Source organism: Antechinus flavipes, chromosome 1 (assembly GCF_016432865.1).
Source record: "Antechinus flavipes isolate AdamAnt ecotype Samford, QLD, Australia chromosome 1, AdamAnt_v2, whole genome shotgun sequence".
NCBI lineage: Eukaryota > Metazoa > Chordata > Mammalia > Dasyuromorphia > Dasyuridae > Antechinus > Antechinus flavipes.
This window is the reverse complement of record NC_067398.1, coordinates 665,698,655-665,722,752: the sequence shown is the minus strand read 5'-3', so window position 1 is coordinate 665,722,752 and position 24,098 is coordinate 665,698,655. Positions and strand designations below refer to the sequence as shown.

At 40.7% G+C, this 24,098-nt stretch overlaps 1 protein-coding gene across 6 annotated transcripts; it reads left to right on the top strand.

Annotated features, from left to right (window-relative positions):
- Positions 1 to 965: 965 nt before the first annotated feature.
- AKAP8L (A-kinase anchoring protein 8 like) lies at positions 966 to 23,906 on the top strand. 6 transcript variants are annotated; one of them, XM_051972035.1, is made up of 17 exons: positions 1,190 to 1,212; positions 5,238 to 5,312; positions 13,271 to 13,303; positions 13,776 to 13,833; positions 13,971 to 14,016; positions 16,429 to 16,867; positions 17,097 to 17,193; positions 17,292 to 17,362; positions 17,675 to 17,735; positions 18,146 to 18,296; positions 18,902 to 19,010; positions 19,749 to 19,879; positions 20,811 to 20,952; positions 21,293 to 21,398; positions 21,758 to 21,888; positions 22,743 to 22,838; positions 22,931 to 23,906. In XM_051972035.1, the coding sequence occupies exons 2-17, from the start codon at positions 5,310 to 5,312 to the stop codon at positions 23,267 to 23,269; spliced, it is 2,013 nt and encodes a 670-aa protein (XP_051827995.1). In that variant the 5' UTR covers positions 1,190 to 1,212; positions 5,238 to 5,309; the 3' UTR covers positions 23,270 to 23,906. The 6 variants fall into 6 exon arrangements, with proteins under 6 accessions (XP_051827992.1, XP_051827993.1, XP_051827994.1 ...); XM_051972032.1 differs by having other exon boundaries at positions 966 to 2,251; positions 13,776 to 14,016; XM_051972033.1 differs by having other exon boundaries at positions 967 to 1,212; positions 13,776 to 14,016.
- The last annotated feature ends 192 nt before the right edge of the window (positions 23,907 to 24,098 follow it).

Below are 24,098 nucleotides of genomic sequence, written 5' to 3'. Positions count from 1 at the left end.
GTTCGGTGCTATTATCCCCATTTAATATGAAATAGTTTCTATTCAAATCTCGCTCCAGTAAAATATCCTAGGCTGGAAAACTGTGGAGAAATGGGAACAGAGCTGCTGTTTCTGAGCCTTTGTTTCCTCCCTATATAAAATGGGAGTAGGATGGATAATTTTCTATTCTTCTTTAGACTTCGTGATGCCATAGAAAGAACTCTATATTTGGAGTTGGTTTTTAAGGATTCAAAGCCTGGTCTCATCACTTCTGCCTGTGACCATGCACATTTCATTTGTAAAAAGGAGGTTGGATTATATAGTGTATACAGTCCTTTTCAATCCATGATTTTAGCTCCTATGAAATTCACCACAAACTTCGGAGCTCGCTTTTAAGAGGGTTTTCCAAAAGGTGCATGGGAAAAAAAGGAAGGGAATGGCCAGGAAAAGTTCGCCTAGTCTCCACAAAACTGGAACAGCCCACTGGGTGGAGCTTTCGGGGAGGATTTGAGGACATAAACCTGGAAAGTTGCTCAGTCGAGCGAGTGGGTAAGATGCTTCATCATTTGCCCAGAGCGATCAAAGCAGCGTACTTAGGGTACGAGATTCGGATCTCGAACTGAAAAGAAGCCCTAAAATCTGGGTGGAGGCTAGGGCGGTCATCGGCCCCCGAGTGCCGGAGAAATTAGTCAATTGGTTTGGGCTGGAGAGTGGTGGCCTATTACTCTCCGCCACCTACTGGTCCTGATGAGTAAAGTCTAGTTAGGACCTGATTCCATCTGATGCTCTAAACTAACCTATACCCCGCCCCCCAAGTCATTGGCTCAATATGACTACCACCTACGGAAGAGACGTCACATCCTTCCCCCTCCTATCCACTTGAAGCCTGGAGCTCATAGGCGGTGCACTCGTTAGGAGAGGCAGGGCTAATGAGGTCTGGTACTCCCAGGAGCTTCTCAGCCAATCATGGTTTACTAGATACCAGCGCGGGGGAGGAGGGAGCACGCAGCTAACAGATTGGCAGGACCTCGAGCCACTGACCTAGGACGACAACTTGAAGCCTTGTTAAGGGCTGTCGAAGTAGCCAATAGCGTTCGCAGACTTGGCAGAAAGTAGCCAATTCGGGCGGGAGGCGGAGCCTTGGCGGGGGAGGGGAGAGAAGCACCAGAGGCCGCCGAGGCAGAGAGCAGCTGTGGAGATTCCCGGAGCAGTTGGCCGCTATGAGTTACACAGGTAAGGACCGTTTCTGATCAAGGAAGACCAGATGGAAGAGGTAAACCCGAGCTTCAGAAACAGCCCCGAGTCTCAGGGAATGAGGCCTCCAGTATCCGGTCCGAGGCTTTAAGATGGCGCCGTGCCCAACTTTTCGACCTCCCTTCCCTTTCATCTTCCCCCTCCCCCCTCCCAGCCTTGGGCTAAATTGGGACACGAACGCCCTTCATGTAGGGCCCTACTTTGGTGACGCCGAGGCTGCCTCCTGGCTCTTAGCTGGGTGGGGCTTCGTTTCTTTTGGGGACTTTACTCTTTAGAAGGGGAGCGGTGGTTCTGGAGTCGGAGGACTCGGGTTCAAATGTTACCTTCGGAACTTGCTGTCTGGGCGACCTTGGCCTAATCTCCGTTTCCCTTTCCGTGGAACTAGAGGGGTGAGGAAGGGGGAAGGATCGGACCCGAGAGAGGCGCCGGGGCATGAGGTGGGATTGGAGCTAGTCCGGCTCCGGGGAGGAAACAATTGGGGGGCCGGGTCCCCGCGCACCTCACAGATTCGAGGGTCAGCAAGCAGTCTGTACGTAAGGAAGCAAGGCAGGAGATGCGCGGTGCGGGGCTGCAAGCTTCCGGTTGGAAACCGTGTACCCGGGCAGAAGGCTGGGTGAGCAGGGGAGGACCGCCGCCCCCGCTTCGCCAACCGTGTGAGACTCAAGAGTGGTTGTCTGATACCGCGGCTGAACCCGTGATCCTCTGAAGTAGCTTCGGTTGCCGGGTGACGGACACTCCCCTGCATCCCCCCTTAGGAGTAGGTGGTAGAATCTGCCAAGCCCCAGCCCCCTTTCCACCTCGTTGTCCTCTCTGTCCTGCTCGTGGTCAACTGGGCAGATCCGGGCAGTCCGAGCGGGCTCGGCCTTGGCTGGGCTGCAACTGCCCGGGTAGGAGAAAGACAAAATTCAAAGGCATTTAAAAAGAAGAAACTCAAGAAGCGATCGCCCAGGATTATGACTTATGGCTGCAAAGGATCTTGGAGGTCGTCTAGAACCCTACTTCCCGCATTTATTTACCGGTGGGGAAACAGATCAAAGAAATTAAATATTCAAGGTCAAATAGACTGTAGATGGTAGATTTGGGATGTGGTGCAGCCCTTTTAGTTTACAAATGGAAAAATAAATCGGTCTAGAGAGTCTAATAGGACAATATACGTTTGAGTCCATATCATGTCACTTAAAAGAAAATAATTTGGAGAGGGGTAGGTTATAGTTGTGTCAAACACAAGTTATTGTGAACACCAGAAATTATGAAGTAGAGAAGTTGAAATGTGAAAGTGCAGAAAGCTGTCATTTGAATAGACTTTGAAATCGATCCAGTGTCTCTCTTTTACTTCCAAGATCAAATTTAAATGTTGTTTGGCCTTAATTAACCTGGCGGCTTTCTGCTTGTTCAGTTTGCCTTCCACTCTCCCAGGCACTTTGTAATACCTTGCCTTTGTTTTGCCTGCTCGTTCTCCTACTAGACAGTCCAACTCTGCATTTTTACTGTTTGTCCCAAATTCCTGGAACTTCCCCTTATTTTTGTCTTCTTTCAGCTCTCAGCTAAAATCCTGCCTTCTACAAGAGTTCTTTCTTAATTTATCTTCCTTAATAAATGCTAACACCTTCCTTCCTAACATCTACAGTTTGCATGTTGTTTCCCTCATTAGAGTTTTTGAAAGCAATGATTGTTTGGGATTCCTCCCTCACCCCTTATATCCATAATTTCAGCACTGTGCCTGGCACAGTAGTCTCTAAATGCTTGTTGAAATAACTTGAATCAACAAGCATCCTTAGTTAATTTTATTTCCTACTGGCTCTGTGCTCCGTGCTAAAAGATAGAGAGGGAAAAGCAGTGCCCTAAAGGGAGTTGAATATTAGGAAAAGTGTATGTGTCTGAGTAAATAAACATCACCTGCATGATTATAAAGTAGAAGCAGCTGACTTAGATCAGATATGCTGTGTGGAATTATTTTTGTGTGGCTGAGTTAATGAAAATACTGGTTTGATTTTCCTAGTTCATTTAATATATTTTTATGAAAAGGGGAAGAATTTTCAGGTTCTAGGAGATTTGTGCCTTGAGGCAGAATCTTGTTTGCTAATGTTTATTCACACAATTAAACAGTTAATTGTAATTCCTTTGACTTTATTTGTTATCTTTTGCCCTTCCACTTTAGACCTGCTGGAAGCCTTTGAAAAACCACATTACTTCCCACCTTTGTGGAGTCACAGCTCCTGAAAGAGAGACATTGTTTTTGGCTTTTTCATCTTGAGAAAATTGCTGATGCCCTTCTGCAAACTTGTTTGTCTTCCTGAAACAAACAGATTTTATGAGATCTGCAACACATTTATTAGGCTTTTTAATATACGAAAGGGAAGACATGATTCAATGAATAGAGAGCCTACTTTGGCGCAAAACCCAAGTACAATTTTATTAATTCACATTTATGTCCTGTATAAAAACAAATTATTTAGATGTTGGTGCTGGAACAAATAATAAAGCCTCATCCTTTGACTTTAGAGCATATAATCGGTGGGACTTAGTTTGCTAAAATAGTACCATCTGTTACACTTAGTTAATAAGTATTTTCTTTTTATTTTCAAGGTACTTGAGAGAAATATATTTGTGTAATATTTCCTTAGGGACGTTTTATAAATAGACTCTAATAGGCCAGATGCTAGTTCCAGTTCATTTCTTGCTAGTATTCACAGTGCCAGGATTAGGCCTTAGATAGTGAGGAACAGATGACTGATAAATGAATATAGCTCAGTTCGAAATTTCATTTCTAGGCAAAGGGCAAATATTGAATAAATAGATTTTAACAAAATCGTAGTGTTTTTCAAAGTTTATTAAAGCATCTGTATTCAGTTATTATAGTGATGCTCCAGGCTTTAACAGCATTATTTTACAGATTTAAATGGAAAAGCCTTGGCATTTTTTTTTAAAACAGGTTTAAATAGAATTTTCTTTTGGACTAAATTGAAAATTTTGGGAAGTGGGGAGATTGAAAAAATAAAGTAACATATACATAGTCGTCTATAATCAATAAATAATTTTTATTTTGATCTTGTTTAATGTCTTTTTTTTCCTCCCATTGATTTCTAACAAAATAGTTTAAAATGTAAAAATCTACTTGTTGAAATGCACATATTTGTTTAAAAAAGAAAAGTCAGGATATTGGTATTTATGGTCATCTTTCCCCCACCAACAACTTCTTAACTCGAGTATAAATGACTTTTGTGTGCTAGATCTTGGTCATAATAGTATTTCAGGATACCAAGGTTTCTTCCTTTTAAATTATTCACCAGTAATTTCGCAGATATTAGCTTCTTATTTTTCCTAAATAAAGTAAACATCATTGGGGGATTTTGTGATTTGGAAGGATCTGAGTACTTAACAGGCACATATATCCCCTTTTATACCATCTTTTTTATTTGTTTGAAAGACCTGCAGTAATTAACAAGACACTCTTGACTCAAAGCAACTCATTTTACTTTTTGACAGCTCCTATTGAGATATTTTTCTTTTGTAATAAAGGGAAATCTTTGTAATTTCCATCCATTTGTGTGTGTGTGTGTGTGTGTGTGTGTGTGTGTCTGCCTGCCTCATGAGGCCAAACAAATCTTAAATTTCTTCCTTAAAATGACAATTATAGTTTTCATTTAGTCTCTTCTTTTCTAGCCTGAATTTTTCAGTTCCTTTATATGATGATTTCCAAATTATAACATTTTTCGCTGTCGTAGCTAACACATTAATTTGAAAGGTACTTTTTTAATACAACACTCTCCCCTTTTAATTACATATACGTGTGTGTACACACACACCCCTGATTGAAATCTGTTTCTACAGTGATTTCATTTAATGAATAAGAATGCATACGTGGAGAGAAATAATTAAATTTGAGTTTTCCATGATTTAAGTAAAATTACTTTATTGATGGGAAGATTTTTTGCGGTGGGGAGAGGGTATCAATTCCATGCAGTTTTTTTTTTTATTTATAATGCTAATTTACATATGTCTAGGGTTTGTCCAGGGATCAGAAACAACTCTACAATCTACATTTTCTGATACTACTGCCCAGCCCACATGTGACTATGGTAAGTCTAAATTTCACTTATTCAAATTGGGAAGAAAAGGAACTAAGATTGTGATTTGGTGGCAAAGGACAGCAGGTGACCCTTGTTTCTTTGACCAGGTTAAACTTTCTGCATTTAATGTTCACCTATGTAAATTTAATTTAAAGTTTTATAGTTAGTTTCTGTATTGGACAGTTAAGCAAGCTAGCATCTATAGGATAGAAAACCTTGATTCCTTCTGTGCTTCTGCCAGCCTTCAGGTCTGTTTTTGATATATCTACCAAAATAGGAAAGGATGTCCTTCATGACATTTCTGTGCTATTAAATATAAAGTCATATTTATAAAATATGATATAAATGTAGAAATCAGAGTAATCATTTAGGAAATTGGCATAGAAGAATGAGATGATTAGTTAAAAGTTCAGGGGATTGATTCCAGCAGACACTAACAATTAAATTTTGTCAAGGATAGTAGACTTCTTAACATGGAGATTACAATTTTACAATCTGGAGACTAGACATTTAACCTCATGGGCCTTGATTACCTTTTTTTTTTTTTTTTTTAATAAAGACTTTTTAAAAATAATTAAGGTTAAGTGACTTTGGCCAGGGTCATAAAACACAGCAAGGAAGACTTTAAATGTCTGAAGCAGATTTGAACTTAAGTCCACCCGACCCCTGGGGCCGGTGTTTTATCAGTACTGCACCATCTGGCTGACCCCTCAGTTTTCTTTTCTTTTAAGAGGTAACAGACCAGGTGGCTTTTTAAACCTAGAACCGAAGGGAGCCTAAGATTCTATGATCCAAGTTAGTTACCTTCTGAAATACTTCAGAAAGTGTTTCATGAACTAAGATTGGCAGGAATATTATCACCAAATTCTGGAACTCTCAGGTTAAGGAGTCAATTCACGTTTAGTGGAGTCATAGAATAATACAAGATTTAGAGGTTTCTATATTAAAGGATCATAGGACTCAGAATGTGATATTCCAGGAGAGCAATGGAGTTAGGATTACAACCAAGAATCATCTACCCTCCATCCCCCCAAAATGAATATAATCCTTCAGGGGAAAAAATAGACCTTCTGAAATAGACTTTCAAGCATTCATGATGAAAAAGCCAGAACTGAATGGACTTTCAAATATAGGACTCAGGAGAAGCATAAGGGGATAATCAGGAAAGGGAAAATGTAAAGGACTTAATATAGGTTAATCTGTTCACATTCCTACATGGGAAGATAATAACTTGGAACTCATAAGAACTTTCTCGTTATTGGGCAGTTAGAATGAGTGTATATATAGAAGACACAGTTGTGAGTTGAATGTGAAGGGATAATATCTAAAAAAAATTAAAATTAAGGGATGAGAGTGAAGTGGGGTACAGCTTCTGAGGGAAATACAGCAGTAATCCTAAAGTTCCCTGACCTTAGAGTATTATTGTTCTAGCTATCTCTGTCAATGATTATAAAGTCTTCTGGCCTTAGAATAGTCCTACAAACATTTCTGACCATTAGATAATATTGGTCAGTGATAACCAAGTTCCTAAGACAATAATGAATAGACCACCCCTCAAAACTATCTGTAAAACATAAAATTAGCAAATAAGTAATGTGAAGCTCCAGCCTCTCTTAACTTTGTTCTATGAATTTATCATCTTCCTCCTAGTTCTTTGCTAAATCCCTTTGGAACTTAACCCCGCTTCGTTTGGAGTTACAATTATAATAAACTTTGCCCCTTTATTTGGAGATGGGTTTAAGCCTGCAAATTCTTTTTGAGACACCTTGCAACACTGGTCTGTGACCCCAACCTCTTAGGGTCTCCTTTTGAACTTCAACAAGAGGAATGTTCTGGGAGAAAGGGAAGGGAGAGGTAGAGTTGTGAAATTATCTGCCACAAAAGAGGCAAGAAAAAACTTTTTACAGTGGAGGGGAAGGAGGGAAAGAAAGGGGAGTGGGAGTGAATATCTTATTTTCATAAATCTTTTTATTCCGGACATGCTGAAGACATTGGAGCTCTTTTCACTGATTTTAAATTTTAAATCTTGATAGAACTGTACATTATGAATTTTCTACTTGGATACAGAGATTACATTCTTAAACAAATGCAGATCAACTTCCTAATAGTTTTTGTTGTTTTTTAAGTAGTCACATAATTGGCTCCTTATCAAATTTGTGGTCAACTAAAGAAGAAAGTGTATTCCTCCATTTTCAACTTGTGAAGTTGATAGTTTTAAAAACCTAAATCCTTACTTTAGTGGGTCCTTGATTGCATTAATGTGGGTATTCTTTTCACTAATACTCCTTGCAAATCTGTCAAGGAATTTCCTGTCCATGTCTCCCTCAGGAATTTTCAAAGCGCTTTGCTTAAGTTGTCATCATTATCATCTAAGCCTCCAAATTTTTTTGGTCTTTCCATTTTTTTCCTCTCACTTTTTCCTTCCCTGAGGGCAAAAATTGTCTTGTGTAATTGTCTTTGTATTGCCTACACTTAGCTCTTTGTCTTCAGTCTTTGTCTTTGAAGATGTCTTCAATAGATGCTTTATGCAATGCATAGGAAGCTTTCCTTTTTGTTTTGTTCATTCAATAATCCTTAGTGGACAAGTAGCCTGTCCTTTGATCCCCTTGATCTTGTTGCCTGAAAGGTCCTACTTCTTCCCGACTCTTAAAGCTGGAAGTGATCTCTGAGGTCATCTAGTCCTATGATGAAATTATTTAAAGGTTAACAAGAAGTAAATACTATATTTGAACTGAGCTTTTGTGCCTGAAATAAGATCTTTTGACTGTACTATGGTTTTGTTTGTAGCTCTTGAGGTTTGGTGCAGGGCACAGAGTTGTGGGAACCCCCTCTGGTCGACTCGCAGGTCCTAAAAGAACCTGAAAAGGTAGACTGGCAAAAGAAGTTTTTTGCTGGAACTGAGAAGCCAGCCTTTGCTAGGAAGGCTAACTTCCTCAGAGGTAAGGTAAAGTTTCTAGCAGAGAAATCCCAACAAGAGAAGTAAAGAGGGGTTAGGGAAATAGATGAGAGAGAAAAAGAGGGATTAATTTTGAAAAGAGAATGCCTTCTCAGTCGGCAGAGGGTCCTAGAAGCTGAGCAAGCTACTTTAGGCCTGCAAGGAAGTGCCCCAAGTTGCCCCTTTTTATAATTTGAAACTTTAGCTAAGGGCTGGGTGCAGTTTCCATTTGAATGAATATCCCTGGACTAATCTCCAACTGTGTAGAGTTGGATAGAAATCTCAAATCTCCAGCTAGGAGTAGTCCTGGATTCAACTAGTTCCACCCAGATAAACAGAATGAAACTTGATTCTCTAGGATAGGTCTCTCATGGGAGAGCTTCTCTGAGTGTTCGAGGAGATTCTCAAGCATATCTGCTGATTAGAAAGACAGTTTCAATGTTCCCCACATCAGCTCTGTAGATTTTAGGAGTTAAAAAAAATCAGGATTATCTAGTTAGAATGTCACATTTGGACAAGACTTCAGAGGCCATGTTGTCTAATTTATACACCTACATACCATTCCACATACTCTGATTTATCTACATTGCCCCTCTTGCTGCTTTTGCTGGTATTCTTTCTGTTCCTTACACAAAAGCACTGCTTTCTTTTCATTTCTTATCCATCTTCTGGCTTCCTTCAGATCCCAGCTAAAGTTGCATCTTTTACAGGAATATTTTCTCAGTACCTCTCAATGTTAGTACATTGTTGATTGCAATTTATCCTATATAAATTTAATAATAGCTAAATATTTGTATCATACTTACTACATGCCAGGCACTGTGCTGAAGTGCTTTACAATTCTTATCTCATTGTATCTTCACAGCAACTCTAGGAGGTAGTATTGTTATTGTTCAGTCGTGACCACATTTAGACCCCATTTGCTATTTTCTTGGCAAAGATAGTGGAGTGGTTTGACATTTCATTCGCTAACTCATTTTACAGATGAGGAAACTGAGATAAACGGGTTAAGTAACTTGCTTAGGGTCACTTAGCAAATCTAACAACCCTGGAAGACAGGTGCTGTTATTATTCCTATTTTACAGATAACGTCTCACAGAAGTTAGGTGACTGGCACAGGATCACATGGTATAGTAAGTGTCTGAGTCAATTTTTAAACCAAGTTTTAAACAGGCCCTGCATTCTAACCATTGTGCCACTTGCTGCCTGGCTTGTACATAGTAGTTTGCATGTTGTCTTCCCCATTAGACTGAGTTCCCTGGGAACAGAAGCTGTTTGGTCTCTCTGTATCTGCTGTGCTCAGCAAAGTTACTGACACAAAGTAAGCACTTAAATGATTATTGGCCTGACAAACAAGACTTCTTTTGTTTATTTAATAAGTTTAGTCATCTAGCCTTTGCTGGAAAACCTCCAGTGAGGGGGTACCATTCTCTGTCCAAGGCAGCCCGTTTTCATTCCAGTGTTGGATCGTTCTAATTGTTAGGAAGTTTTTCCTTTATCAAATTTAAATTTGCTCTTTTCCTCTTTGGAGTAGAGTTGTCTCTGTGTGGAACAGAGAGATAAGGTGAAGAACTTACCAGGATGTGTGAATTCTTTTTCTGTATTTTATTTTCATTATTTCTGTGTTTCCCCTATGACCTGCATAATATGTGCAGGTCCATATTTACTTGAGCCTTGACCAGCTATAAACATATTTACTTAACCTGAGCTGATGACATTTATCGATATTTAGTCTATTAGCTTGACCACTGTCTAATTGATTATCTAAAGCCTGAAGGCCCGATTTTCTGTTTCCTAGAAATCTGGTGATCTTGGGAAAACAGAAACCTTCCATTCCAATCTCTCTGGGTAGCAACAACCAATTAGATTGCCTCCCCCCCCACCCTTTCCTCAATGTTCTCTTACTTGTGATGTAATCTTTTGTATAAAAGCTGTGTATTTTTACTATTTCTTTAGCCCTTCTACCACGAGTTTTCTTTCCCTTATCTCATGTTAGAACTGTTCATCCTCATGAGGATTAATAAACAACTTTTCTGCTTTCTACTTAAGTGATCTCTAAATAATCATTTTGGGTAAGGATCTTCTACATCCCACACATCTCTAAATTTGTGCATCTCATGTTTCTTTTGAGCTGCTGTGATTTTACTTTATTCATAGAGCAAAATGCTTTCTTTGATAAGAGTAAGCCATGCTAGAAATTCCTGTGCCGTGTTTCCCATGTCTCAAAATCAACTTCAGAGTTCTTCAGAGAGTCCTTGAGAATTCCTTGTATCATTTCTTCTGATCTCTGTGTGAATGTTTGCCTCATTTGAGTTCTCTGTAAAATAGTTTTTTTAAAAACTCAAACTTGACATTTGTTTCTGTTTGGTTTTTATTAGATTGAACCCCAATAGCCTTTCACAATCTTTTCAAATTTTAAGTCTGACAGATATTAGTTATTATCTTTCTAGCTATGTGTAAGCATGTCATCTATACTTTTATCTACATTGCCGATAATCTTTAACAAGGCAAACTATATAGAAATCCCTGGAGTAATCTATTGGGTAGGCATCTGACCATTAGGGAACAGTCAATCATTTCATCTCGCAACATGTGACATAATTGAAGGCAACAGGATGTTCTCTTAATTGCTCTTTTGTTGATCTTGGTGATCAGCTCCTATTAGCTGTTTGTATTTTGTCCTTCCCAATCTAAAGTTCATATTCCTTGGATTAAAAGAACAAAATAAAACCTGGATAGCTCTACCTTTATCCATCCTTTAGTTATAATTGCCCTGTCCTTATTTAGAGCAGCTTTTTTTTTTCCTTTGTAGCTTAAAAATGTTTTTCATTTCTCTCCATCATCAGTTCATTTTGAGATTCCGCACTCTTGACTCTTGTTGCAGGACCATTCCATGTTTTCATAATCCTTGACTACATGTTCTTAAAATCAGTCAATTCATAAACATTGATTAAGTGCCTACTCTGTGCCAGAGAATTGCTAAATGCAGGCAGTGCTGAGACACAAAAGACAATCCTGCCCTCAAGGAATTTAAAAGCCAATGGGGGTGACAATATACAAATACAAATATACAAAGTGAGTTATATATAGGATGAGTAAATTGTTAAATGACTATGATTAAGAGGGTTTGGGGAGGCTTCCTGTAAATAATTTTCTTCATTTATGATAGTTTGCGTAGATTTTAGCCAAGTAGTTGACATTATCCTCGTATGTCTTTGTGCACAAGATGGAGCTTTGTGGGCCAAATTGACTAGACATAAAGATTAGTTATTAATTACTGTGTTTGCAAGGTATTTCTCTTAATACAGGGATTTTCTGAGACTTTTTTGGTCTCAGGACCACTTTACACTGTTAAAAATTATTGAGAATCATCTTCCCCAGTTTTGGTTTTTGTTGGTTATATTTGTTGATATTTATTGTAGCAGAGTTGAAGACATTTTACTATAATTATAAAAATAACCCCCAAAAGTACCCATGTTAAACTTTGAGAACTTGCTGAAGTTACAGAATCCCCCGGTAATCTATTTTTGGTCCTTGCTGCTTAAAAATAAAAGTTACTCACTGGATGAAGCAGGTAGCATACTTATATGTAATTTGCAAGTAGCACAAAATTAGGAAGGATCTATAGGTATTAATAGAACTAGCTTCCAAAAAGTTCTCAAAAGATTAGAATAATAGTTTGAATCTAAAATCCTTCATATGAGTTTCCAAATCAACTCCAATAATAAGATGGGAGGCATATTTAGACATTAATTTGTGTGTGTTTTTTAAAGATTCTAGAAGGTTTATTGAACTGTAAAAGGGGTAATTATCCAAATGTGGCAACCATTAAAAATAATATAATCTTAGTCTGCTGTAAGAGAAAATAGTGTCCAGAAGATAAGAGTTATAGTCTTGCTGTGCTCCATGTTGGCTGTACAGCATTGGTCTTCAAGGATTATGTTTTGGAATGGAAGGACTAGATAAGCTGTCTTTAGAGGAAAGTAAGATGATGTTACCTAGTGAGACACATGGTATATGGATTAGGCATTTTTTTCCTTGAGCTTCAGAAGCAGAACTAGAAGCAAGGGAAAAATCAAATGTCATTTATATGGTGTTTTAAAGTTTGCAAAAGTCTTTTTCATTTATGCTTCCTAACATTCCTTTGAGTTAGATATTACTAGTATTATTCCAATGTCTAGGGACATTGAGACTCAGAGACAAGTGACTTGTTCAGGGACTAGTTTGTTGAACTAGATGACTCCAGAGGTCATTTCACAGCTAGTGTGTGAATAGCTGACCTCTGCTTTTCTTTCCAACCATTGAGATTCTGTGTGAATGAATAAATACTATCATGTTGTCTTTAAGGACAGCATAACAGACTCTCATGCTTTGCAATATGGATTGATTGCCTTTCCTTATTTTTTCCTGAATTGCTTTTTTATAACATTCTGCCAAAGTGGTCATTGCTCCCTTAATACTGTCATTTCATTAATGGTTCATTTTTTTCTATTCAATTTATCTTTATGATGCGACTAGCATAATTTTTGAGTTGTACTCATTCCTGTGAAATTATTGTGTATAATTTGGAAAAATGAGATACTTCATTGAGTTTCCTTCCTTTAACTACTGACTGCTTTGGATTAGTATCTTGAGCCCCCATTTATTTTATATGGGGTGTTGCTGGGCTTGTTTAAGGGAAGTTCAGAGAATACAAATTTTCTTTGTAAACATTTACCAGTTAAAACGGGATTTGGGATGAGTGGGGTTGAGGGGACAGTTTGGAATGGTGGCAAGATGTTTGAACTTGCAACTATGAAACTATGTTTGCTTTTCTGTCATGTAGTATGAATATACGTAATGATTTTTGTAGTCTTCTGATCTCTAAGCTACCTGATTTTTATGTTTTGTTATTTCTTTTTGGGTAGAAACTTTTACATAGCTAATGAGGATACTCTCACTTTGCTGATTAGCATGTGTTAATAAACTCTTTAGATATTGAATTTTGTTCATTATAAACATTTTGAAATTTGATTACTTTTGGTTTTTGTAGGATATGGAACCTGGAATTCTGGGACAAATAGAGGTAAGTAATTAAACAATTTTTTTCCCTTGAGATCAAAAGTGGTATATTCAATTTGGTTCCCAATATAAATATAAAAATTCTTGAAAAATTAAGTGACCTTTAATGTGACTTGACAGTTTAATCTGTGCCAGATCTGGCTACATTCAAATTGCTCCTTTTTTTCCCATTCTCCTTTTTCCCTCACAAAAAAAATCTTTTTATAAAATCTGGATCCACCATAAAATTCATTGTATTTTTCAGAATACATGCCAATATATTTTCCTTATGAAGTTATCCTTTTAGGTTTGTAATTCAGACCAGTTTGATGATGAACCTTTGGATAGTCCACTAATCTGTTTCTGTGGAGCTAGTATAGTTCTTTAAGTGAGTTTTGACCAGAGACTCCAGATTGGAATGATTGTAAACTGAGAGGCCAGCTTAAAATGGACCTGTCTCAGATTGTGACTGGAGTTGTCCATATCTCTTGTTACAGGTTACGAGAATTATAGTTATGGATATGGATATGGTCAGGATAATACTACCAATTATGGGTATGGTATGGCCAGTTCAAACTCTTGGGAAATTCCTAACTCCGACACAAATACAAACCCTAATGGTTCTGCTAGCACCGGTACCGATAATGTTCTGTCCAAAATTAACCAGCGCTTTGATGTGGTGTCTCACCTAGAAACTGACATGATGCAAGGAGCACTATATGGCTCAAGTGGAGACAGGTGAGTATAGCTGTCAAGGTGAGACTGTTCAGTAATAGGATATACTGTTTTTGAGAATGATAGATGCTTTCAGTCAGCCATTGCTTCCTCTATCCTTTTTTCACCATCTTGATTAAGTTAGATTCAGGCATAGTTTTTTCCTTCTTTTTTCCCTTCTTCTTACTTCTCATATGTGGCATGAAATCCAAGCTCTGAAATGTAATAGGTAGTTTCTTCCTCAACTCAGAGACAATAATGGATGATAATCTGCGTTCCTTCCTCCAGAAAAACAAAGGCCATAGATTTGGCATGAATGCTGGTACCAATTTAGCATTCTGCTTCTATTACATGTATATGAAATCGGTAATATAACTTGTGTTTACCAGTTAACCCAGGAAATTACAGCATCAAGGACCTGCTTTATGCAGTCAGCTCACTGTGGTAAAGCAGATAAAAATGCTGTACCTGGAGTCAGGAAGACTTGATTTCCTCAGACATTTACTAGTGCTCTGTGAACTTAGGCAAGTTCCTTAACCTTGTTTGCCTCAGTTTCCTCATCTGTAAAATTATCTGGAGAAGGAAATGTAAACTAATCCACTATTTTTCCAAGAAAGACTCAAATGGGATCACAAAGAATTGGAGCTGATTAAACAACAATAAAATGTTAAGACATAGGGAGATATAGTACTTAATCTATGCTCCCAAATTTTTGTGGTGGGGCAGAATGGGAAAGGTGTTAATTATCCATGTTTTTCCAAAGGCTGTTTAGAATTTTCTTAGAAAATCAGATCTACCATCAAAACTTGGATTAGAAAAAATTTTGTTCAAATTAAGTCTGAGGAAAGAATGTGAAGAGAGCTCTAGAGCCCCCTAAAAAGATAGTTTTAAAGCATTAGCAGAGACTGTCTACTGTTTTGAAGATGAAGCACTTCAAAAGGTTTCTCAGTTTGGTGAAAAATTGGAAGGTAGGGTAGTCTGCTGCCAATAAGTGTTTATGATGTTTGATACTTGAGTTTGTCCTTGAAGTGCAAAAAAGCATAATGCCTTGGACAGCCTATTGTGTAATGACTCTCCTTCCCTTTTGAAACAATGTGTAGTAGAGATGAAACTGGTAATTGGGTCACTAACTTGTAAGAAGGTGCTGGCTGGACAATGTGATAAATGTGAACTATGTTTCTACCTCTTTCTTGGAACTTGTGGTTGGTTGTTGATCTTGAGTAGAATTAAGTAGTCAGTCACACACTGGTTATTTACTTTGGGAGTTAACTCAGATAGCCTTTGTCTCTGTTCCTATAATGGCACACCTTGAAGAGAGCACACTTCATATGTTATCTTTAGAACTTTGATTGTTGGTAGATAGCTAGCTGGTTGTGTTGTTCGTTGGTATTTTGGCAGACTTTGAAGTAGAAAGAGCTATGCTTTACTCAGCCATTGGCCTTTTAAATTTTCATATCCTTGCTGTTAAACTTGCCAGCTATTAGGGTTTGTAGCCTTGTTAGTTTCCATTCATGAAATCATCTTTTTTATGCCTGCCTTTCATGAATTTACTGCAGAGTCTGGGCTTTCGGGAACAATCAGTTCCTTTTTTGTCAGTCTTCCTCAAGTAGTGGGTACATTTTTAAACAGAGGTTTGCCTTCTCAACAGTTGATATATTTAATTTCTAAAGTATATCTTACTCAGATGAAAGTAAAGATCTCTCAAATTGCTAGAAAGGTCTTGTAAATTTTAGAAAACACATTTCTCTGTTACTTAAAATAAAAGAATTTTTTTGCATGTTAGGGTTTTTAACATATGTTAGCATAGCATTGAACTTCCCTTTTATTGAATTGGAGAGGGAGCCGAGGCTCTGAGGTTTACTTATTATATTTCCTAGGAAGAATTATCATGGCATTACCGAAAGTAGCAATATATACAGTAGTTTAGAAGCCAGGCTTTTTTTTTTTTTTAAGTTGTCAATCTTTTTTTAAGTTAAGTCAATACTGACTCTTTGTTTCTCTAAACATTTAGAGCCTTTATGAAGAAGCAGGGTAATTTAACTCAGATTTGAAGTCGTAGAAGGGAAGAACGAAGCTGGTCTTTAGTAGGTTTGGAGGATTTCTGTCTCTGCCATTTTTGAAATGTCCAGAAGGTGCTTCTTAGCCCATCCTAGAACAGGCTTTGCTTCTTAGAACTTTTATTTTTCCTTTGATCTAGGGATTGAAAGATTTGATAATACAGTTGAAGTTATAAAGTGGAAACATGTCACGTGGGTGCTATTGAAGAACTCCTAGATGATTTAGTGTCTATATTGCTTGCGCAAAGAAAGTCCTTCCTTCTTAGGTCACTTTTGTTGTTGTGGGTCACTTAGCCATATATTTGTTGTATACTGTCCTGGCCTCTGTATTCTTGAGTCCTTCCCAGGTCACTGATGCAATACTGTGCGCCTCTTGCAGGTATGATTCCTACGAAGCGTATGACTCCAGGGCTGCACTGAGCGACCGTGATCTGTACAGATCCGGCTATGATTACAGTGAGATTGACCCTGAAATGGAGATGGCCTATGAAGGCCACTACGATGCCTACCGGGATCATTTCCGCGTCCGTGATGCCTTTGGCCAGCGGGCACAGGGCTGGGCCAGAGATGGCCGTACTAATAGGCCTATGGCTACGGGCTATGGGCGCATGTGGGATGACCCTATGGGGACCCGGGGCCAATGTGTACCGGGTTCGTCCCGCCTCCCATCCCTCTTCTCTCAGAACATTATTCCTGAATACGGCATGTTTCAGAGCATGAGAGGCTCCTATGGGAACATGCAATTTGGCTTCGGACTTGGCAGTGGGATGAAACAAATGAGAAGGACATGGAAGACCTGGGCTACTACAGACTTCCGGGTAAGGATTGTTTCCCTTAGTTGGTCATTGAAGACAGGGATGGCTCAGTGAAAACAGAACACCTCAATGCTATGGGCATGCATTTGTTGTTGTCCAACCCTGTCTAAATCAGGACAGTGGCTCCATCATGTATATTTAGCCCTATCACCATTTAAAAATTGGACACCATGACTTATTTAGTATTTTAGTCCTTTTTTGCACAGTTTTGGGCTTTCCTTTTCATCTGCAGAATAAAAAGAAGAAGCGAAAACAGTCAAATAGCACTGATGAACCTGACAGCAAAGCAACTAAGACAGATGGTTCTGAGAACAGTGACTCTGACAATGGTGAGGTGCAGCCAGTTAGCCACTTTCTCCTCACTAGTTTCCCTCTTTCTTAATGAGCTGAATCATAACTCCTGAGATATGTTGCTTTTTTCTTTCAGATGAGGGGACTGAAGGTGAGACAGTAGAAGGAACAGAAGCCTCTGATACATCTAGAAAGGACTCCAGAGCGGTAAGTGGTTCTTTGGGATACTTGACTTTCTTGCCTCATGTGGTCTTTTAGACAAAAAAACTGCCTAATCTAGGTACATAGTCAACCAGCCATATGTGAACTTGAATTTGAGCATAGCAGAAGCAAGATTCCAGACTGAGTAGAAGAGATCTATATAACTGAAGAAAGTTTGTTAATAATGGTGTGACTCTCCAGAATGCTGGCCCTTGTTTGAATTTAGGAGCTTAAATTCAAGTTAGGATTAACCTTTCCATGGCGAGTTTTATAGATTCTATTTGTGCATAGGTTTTGATCTTTTGAATTTTATGTCAGGAAGGAGAAGAAGGAGGAAAAGAAGATGGAAAGGAAGAAGGGAAGGAAGATAATGAAAAGGGTAGGTATATGTTTTGAGTGCTCTTTAGTTGTAATTGGATGTTCCCCTCTTAGAACAAGACCATGCAGGTAGTAGCAATTTTAAGTGGACAGAGTTGTGGGATGGGTGGGGTGATTCTGGGACTCAGCAGGGTGTCCATTAATGCTGATGCTTTCAGCTTGCTTGTGACCCACTCCTCTGGGCTGGTTGTACTATGGTAGTTAAGCACAAATCCTCTTCCATTGATCCAGAGGCTGGGCTTAGTATTAGACATAGTCAGCCAGCCCTCTCTGGCTTGTCTGCTCTCCAACATCTCCACATGGGTCAGATAGTTTGGGATACTTCAAGGAATACATACCTCTGCCACAAATAGGGACAGGGCCCTGTGACTCCTACCATTCCCTGGTCCAATAGTGACACCCACTTGCAAGTTCTTCTCAGTGGCTGGCAGTTGTTGACGTCCGAGCCGTGGCCCCCTCGTTCCAGTTTTTACGGCTCTGGTTTGCGTGTCCTCTCCCTTAGCGCCTCTCCAGCCCCAGTTGGGAATCCGTGTCCCCCAACCCGTGTGATGAGCACCAGCAGGTACCAAACAGCAACTCTAGTATTGGCCACAGTGACTGGTTGGAGGGGGAGGGTGGGCAGGGCATTTCAAGCATTTCACATAGCTATCAATGTCTGCTACTATGTCATTCACAGTAGCATCCATCCTGCTGGATTGGTCACTGAACTATTGTCAGGATTATCACCAAGCTACCCCACCCCCTTTGAATTCCCGAGCTGCTGTATTTTGGTAAAACTGTGGGGTTGGGAGCTTGGGCTCAAAATTCCCAGAAAGTCGGGATTTGTAAGCTCTCTGGGGCCCACTAGAGGTCCATTCTAAATGCAGGAGGAATAGAGGTGGGTGAAGCACCTTGGGAATATATAGGTAGCACAGAATAAGAAGGGGGTCACTTTTCCCTTTTCTTTCCCAGCTCTTACCAACATTCACCTCCCCTGACAGAGACCTTGGAAAGGTATTTGGGGTCCCCTGGCTATTCAGGTTGGACTTTAGTAACTCTTGCCAAAGGAGTGTATCACCAGCTCTGGTTGGTAGCTGGGAGGAGGAAGGGCAAAAAAAATTGCCCTTTATGCTGCACATTAGGTATGATGATTAGTCCTGGTTTTCCTTTTCCTTTTTGTTCCCATAGGACCACTGACTATTCAGGAGGAAATCAGTCAAATCAAACGCAAATTGCAGGCTGGCAAGAAGACCCAAGAGAAACAGAAGAAACGACAGCGAGACCGCATGGTGGAAAGGTAATATTTTCTATTTGCATTTCATTTGCTGACCTCTGCCCTAGCAACTCATGGCTGGCCAGGGATTCCAGCAAGCGCCGTTTCCTCTTCCCCATGGCTAGCCTCCCTGGCAGCCTCAGGTAACCCACCTTCCCAGGGCAATTGGGGTGTCTTCAGGAGATGAATGGTGTACTCTACTCCTGGCCTGGCCGTGCCTCTTCGTCTCTCCCTCTGGCCTTTCAATAGGGCCCAGTGTTGCCTTGGCAGCTGACACCTGCTCTTCTGTGCATGGACCCTGCTTCCCACCAGTCAGGGCTTCCAAGGCCCTGGTTGCATACCTAAGGGCCTGAATTGTCCCCCCTGCCCCCCAGAGGCCACCTTGTAACTTCTGCTTCTCCGGCTCGGGACCTGACACTGCTTGGCACTGTTGCCCAGAAGCTCCAGCGCTTAGGTCACCGAACATACCCAGAGGTGCTGTGGGGGCCCCTGGCCCCCAAGGGAGGGGGCCAGCTCATCAGAGACTCTGAGGCACCTATCCAGCCCAAACTTGTGGCCAAGTGGCTACTACCATGCCTGGGAAAGACTGAAACACCAATGGGGGAATCTCGGGAGCTTTGGGCCCTGCCCTTATGCCCAGTCTATGGCAGAAGTTCCCACATTTCCGTGACTTGGTGCTGGAGGGGCCAGTCCGCCTCAGGCCCGTGTCCGGCAGGTGGCTGAGCCCTTTACGCCCCTGCTGTCGGGTCTATTTGCCCTCAGGGCCCCCCGAACTGGTGTTTGCCTCCGACTCAGACTCTTGCTCTTGCTGGATCTTCCTCGGCCAAGCCGGCTCCGGGCCCCTGGGCTCTCCAGACAAAGCTGTTCCCGTGGCCCAGATATGGACGGCAGAGGTAGGAACCCGTCCTGAGGCCTTAGTGGAGGCCAGCCTCCTCCGTCCCCTGCCACGGCCACCGTTGCCTCTCGGCTCAGGCCCCCAACCCCCCAGGGGAACCTGCTATGGACAGCCTGGCCCTGACCACCTCAGTACAGGTTGGCTCCCAGCTGCCATCATGCTGGGCACCCTCCTTCCAGGTCAGACTTTTTTGTTCTTGGAAGAGGAAGATGAGGCAGCAGGCACCAGAGGCTGGGCTGCATCCAGCCCCTCCTCCTCTCCCTCCTTCCACCACACCTAGGCGCTCTTGAGCTGAGGATGGGGTGGGGTGGTGAACCCCAGGAAGACACAGCACCTCTCAGCAGGCAATGGCTCAGGACTGATCTCTTCTCTCTGCGCCATGGGGCCAGATCCTCCTCGAGTTCGGCTGCCCTCCCCTTCCCTGGCCCCAGTTGTTTCTCCTAGATGTGTTCCCTACTTTGATGGAGAGACTTACTTGACCACCCCACTGGCACCTTTCCAGCTAGACTTTGTCTTTCTCAGAAGCAACTGGCTCCCCGAGTCTAGACCTGCCATAGCATTGCCTTCTATGGGAAGAACATTCCTGTATTTTCCCTTAAGAAAGCCAGTAGAACCTGCTCTATTTAGCTAATAATACAGTTCAGAAATTCTTACCTGTTCCCCACTTCACACTGTGACTTAATTCTTCCCTCATGGTGTCAAGTGTCCCTTCTTGTAAAAGAATGGGGATTATATCAGAACTTTTTGAGTTTTCCTCTTCCTGGGACCACTACCTCAGAGTCCCATAAAGATGCAATTTTGAGTATCAGAACCTGGGGGTTGCCCCATCCCATTTCTGGGGTTTGCTTTCTTCATGGTTCAGGGACCTGGTGCTGGTAGTAGCACCTTTGATGGGGACATTGCTTGACCTCTACTCTTTCTTCTACCAGGATCCAGTTTGTGTGTTCTCTCTGCAAATATCGGACCTTTTATGATGATGAGATGACCAACCACTTAGACAGCAAGTTCCACAAGGAACATTTCAAGTTTGTAGGCACTAAATTGCCAAAACAGACTGCAGACTTTTTGCAGGTGATCCTTTCATTTGATTTTGGGGTACATTGGGTTTTTTAAGAGCTCCTTCCTTTTCTGCTGGTGAATAGGACTGCTTTGACCTCTTTCCATTCTTTTCCTGAACACAGAAAACTGCAGATATTAGGGTTTATCATCCAAATTAGACAAGAGAACTCATCACAAAACTGGAAGGAAATGACATGATCAAGGAGAAGGCTTCCATGTCTGCTTTCTTCTCAACTCCCCTGTCTCTACTTTTTTTGTTTTTAGAGTTTAAACGAAAGAGAGACACTCTTCTTTTTCTTCCTGGCTTTTTCAATTATAGATATCCTTGATAACTCCTGTTTGATACTTCCAGGAATATGTTGCTAACAAAACCAAGAAGACAGAAGAACGACGCAAAACCATCGAGGACCTAAATGGTGTTATCCAGCAGATTTATAAAGATCAAGACCTTACTCAAGGTGAGTGTCAGCTCTCTTATTATAAGGGTCTGCCTTGACTTGGATGTCCATTTAAGCTAGGTTTTGACCTTTATTTTGAGTCTAAATTAAAATGGATTCCCAAGATCTTGGGAGAACTAAAAAGCCTTTCCTGGCCTTTTGAAGTACTTGGGGTTCATTCTTAGGGTCAGAGGGAGGGAAAAGAAGTGAGACTTAAGTTTGTTGAAGTTTCTGATAGGATCAGGGCATTTATTTTATTAGTGTTCAGTGGCTGGACCTAAAGACTTCTTTTGTAATTGGAGAGGGATATTCTAGTAGCAATCAGTGGGTCCTTTTTACTTTGGGGGACTAAATCTATCCAGGAGCTCCTTCCCTTGCAGAGATTGCCATGGAGCATTTTATGAAGAAAGTTGAGGCAGCTCATTGTGCAGCCTGTGACCTCTTCATTCCCATGCAGTTTGGGATCATACAGAAGCACCTCAAGTCCATGGAACACAACCGAAACAGAAGAGTGAGTGGAGTGCTTTAGTGCTGGCCTCCTAGTCAAGGAAACATTGAATTATGGGGGGAGAAGTGCTGGATTTAAAGGCAGATACCTTGGTTTTACATCCAGTTATAGTGCTTACTTGATTGTGTGACTGTGGGCAAATTGGTTTTCCTCTGAGTAGTTTCTACCTTTTTTCCCCCTTGCAAAATTGGAACAATATTTCTTACCCTCTATTAAACTTCTCCTTTGGTATTTTTAATGGAGGTGATTTGATATTGTTCAGGGCCAAATGGGCAGAGCTTCCAAAGTTGGAAAGACTTTGGCTGTAGGCTCACTGACAGAATATAAATCTTTAAGCGTCAACTACACTTGGAGAGGCACATCACCCCTGTTACCTAATGGTGATTTTTATATATATATATATATATATATATCTTTTGTGCCGTTCCCCCCACTCCTCCCGGGTGGGGGAGGGGAAGGCACACCAAGGCAATCAGGATTAAGTGACTTGCTCTGGGTCTCATAATTGGTAAATCTCAAGTGTCTGAGGCTGACAGGGCAGTGCTATCCCACTATGCTATCTAGTTTAGCTGCCTATAATAAACTTCGCAGAGAAATGGTATAGTAGCAAGTGCTGAATTTGAAATCTAGTTAATTGAATTATAATTTGGCCTTGAACACCTATTAGCTTTTAGAACATTGGCAAGTCATTGATCCTACCTCACAGGCTTGTAAAGAAATGCTTTATAGACGTTTACATGTTAAAGAGATGATGAATTGGGTATAAGTACTCACGAAGCTCCCAACCTTTGGTTTCTTCAGAGTTGAACTGTTAGGATGTTCCACCTGCTCAAATGAGTTCTATTCTTTCTTATTAGCTCATGATGGAACAATCCAAGAAGTCCTCACTCATGGTAGCTCGAAGTATCCTGAATAATAAGCTCATCAGCAAAAAGCTAGAACGTTATCTTAAGGTAATCAGGCCTGACTGGCCCTTGGAATTTAGGGAATAAGATTGCTTGGGGAAAATAGTACCACTAGACTGGTATGTATTTATCATCCACAGGGTGAGAATCCTTTCACAGATGACCCAGAAGAAGAAAAGGAGCAAGAAGAAGGAGAGGGCAGTGCTCTAGAAGAAGGAGCTGCTGAAGGGGAAGATGAAAACGCTACCAAGGAGAAAAGTACTGCAGGAGAACCAGAGCTTCAGTCAGGAGACCACCAGCCACCTGAAGTAACAGCAGGGGCTGGAGAACAAATTCCATCAAAAAATTCAGTAGAGGAACAGTCAGCCTTGGAGTTATCCCCAGAGGAGGAACCATTGCCCTTGTTAGGGGGTGCCTTGCAGCAGCAGATCCGGGGTATTCCTGGTCTAGATGTGGAAGCTGATGAGGATGAGGGATGAAGGAGTCAACTCTTCAGGGAGAGTTTAGATCTGTTTCAGAGCCATCATTGAATCTTTCTAAGAGTGGTAGAATGAGGGAATTGATAGCACCTACCTGGAAACCTAATCTCATTCTGACCCTTGAAAGCCTAGCCTCTTTTTTTGTAAATGGTTATGGAAATATATATATATAGAGAGAGAGACTGAGAGTGTGTGTGTGTGTGTGTGTGTGTGTGTGTTTTGTTTCATGGTTGTTGTAGGAGGGGTGTTACGGAGCAGGAAGGAATATAGAGGACTGGGTATTTTTTTTTTGAAACTCCAACTACATATCTGTTTTGAGCCTCTGAGTTCTGAGGTAACCTTTCTTTAGGGACATCTTTTATAGTATCTGTAATAGACTATGTGAAAAAGTGTGAGCTCCTGGTCCTCTTCCTTAGGGAGCTTTGTATTTAATTAAAAGGTAGGTTGGTTCTGGTTTTGAAAGGGCTTTCTGGGGTAAAAGAAATCTTCTTGTTTTTAGTTCTGCCATTGGTCCCAACAACAACTCTTTCCTGTTTAGTCATTTTGTTTTCATCTCTTTCTTTGGCTGGAAAGCCAAAGTCAGCATCATATTGTTTGTAAAAATCTGAAATAAATGTTCGTTTGGAACTGATAAAAAGTCTTAACCTTTTAAATTTTAATTGTTTTTAGATGGAGGAATTGAGGCTGGGCACTCTTTGGGGAAACCTTTTAACACTCAAAAATATTTTCCTATTTTAATAGTTTTACCAAGTGCCTATTCTTTAGAGCTCTATACTATGATCTGCATCCAAATAGAATTTAGAAAATTAGGATGGAGAAGATTGAACTT

What these genes read in the sequence shown, in the direction of transcription:
- AKAP8L (XM_051972032.1), top strand. Translation starts at nt 2,194, where the DNA reads ATGGCTGCAAAGGATCTTGGAGGTCGTCTAGAACCCTACTTCCCGCAT. An exon ending in GGGCTACTACAGACTTCCGG is followed by an intron (nt 16,868 to 17,096) that starts GTAAGGATTGTT and finishes TTTCATCTGCAG; the next exon opens with AATAAAAAGAAGAAGCGAAA. An exon ending in AGATCAAGACCTTACTCAAG is followed by an intron (nt 21,399 to 21,757) that starts GTGAGTGTCAGC and finishes CTTCCCTTGCAG; the next exon opens with AGATTGCCATGGAGCATTTT.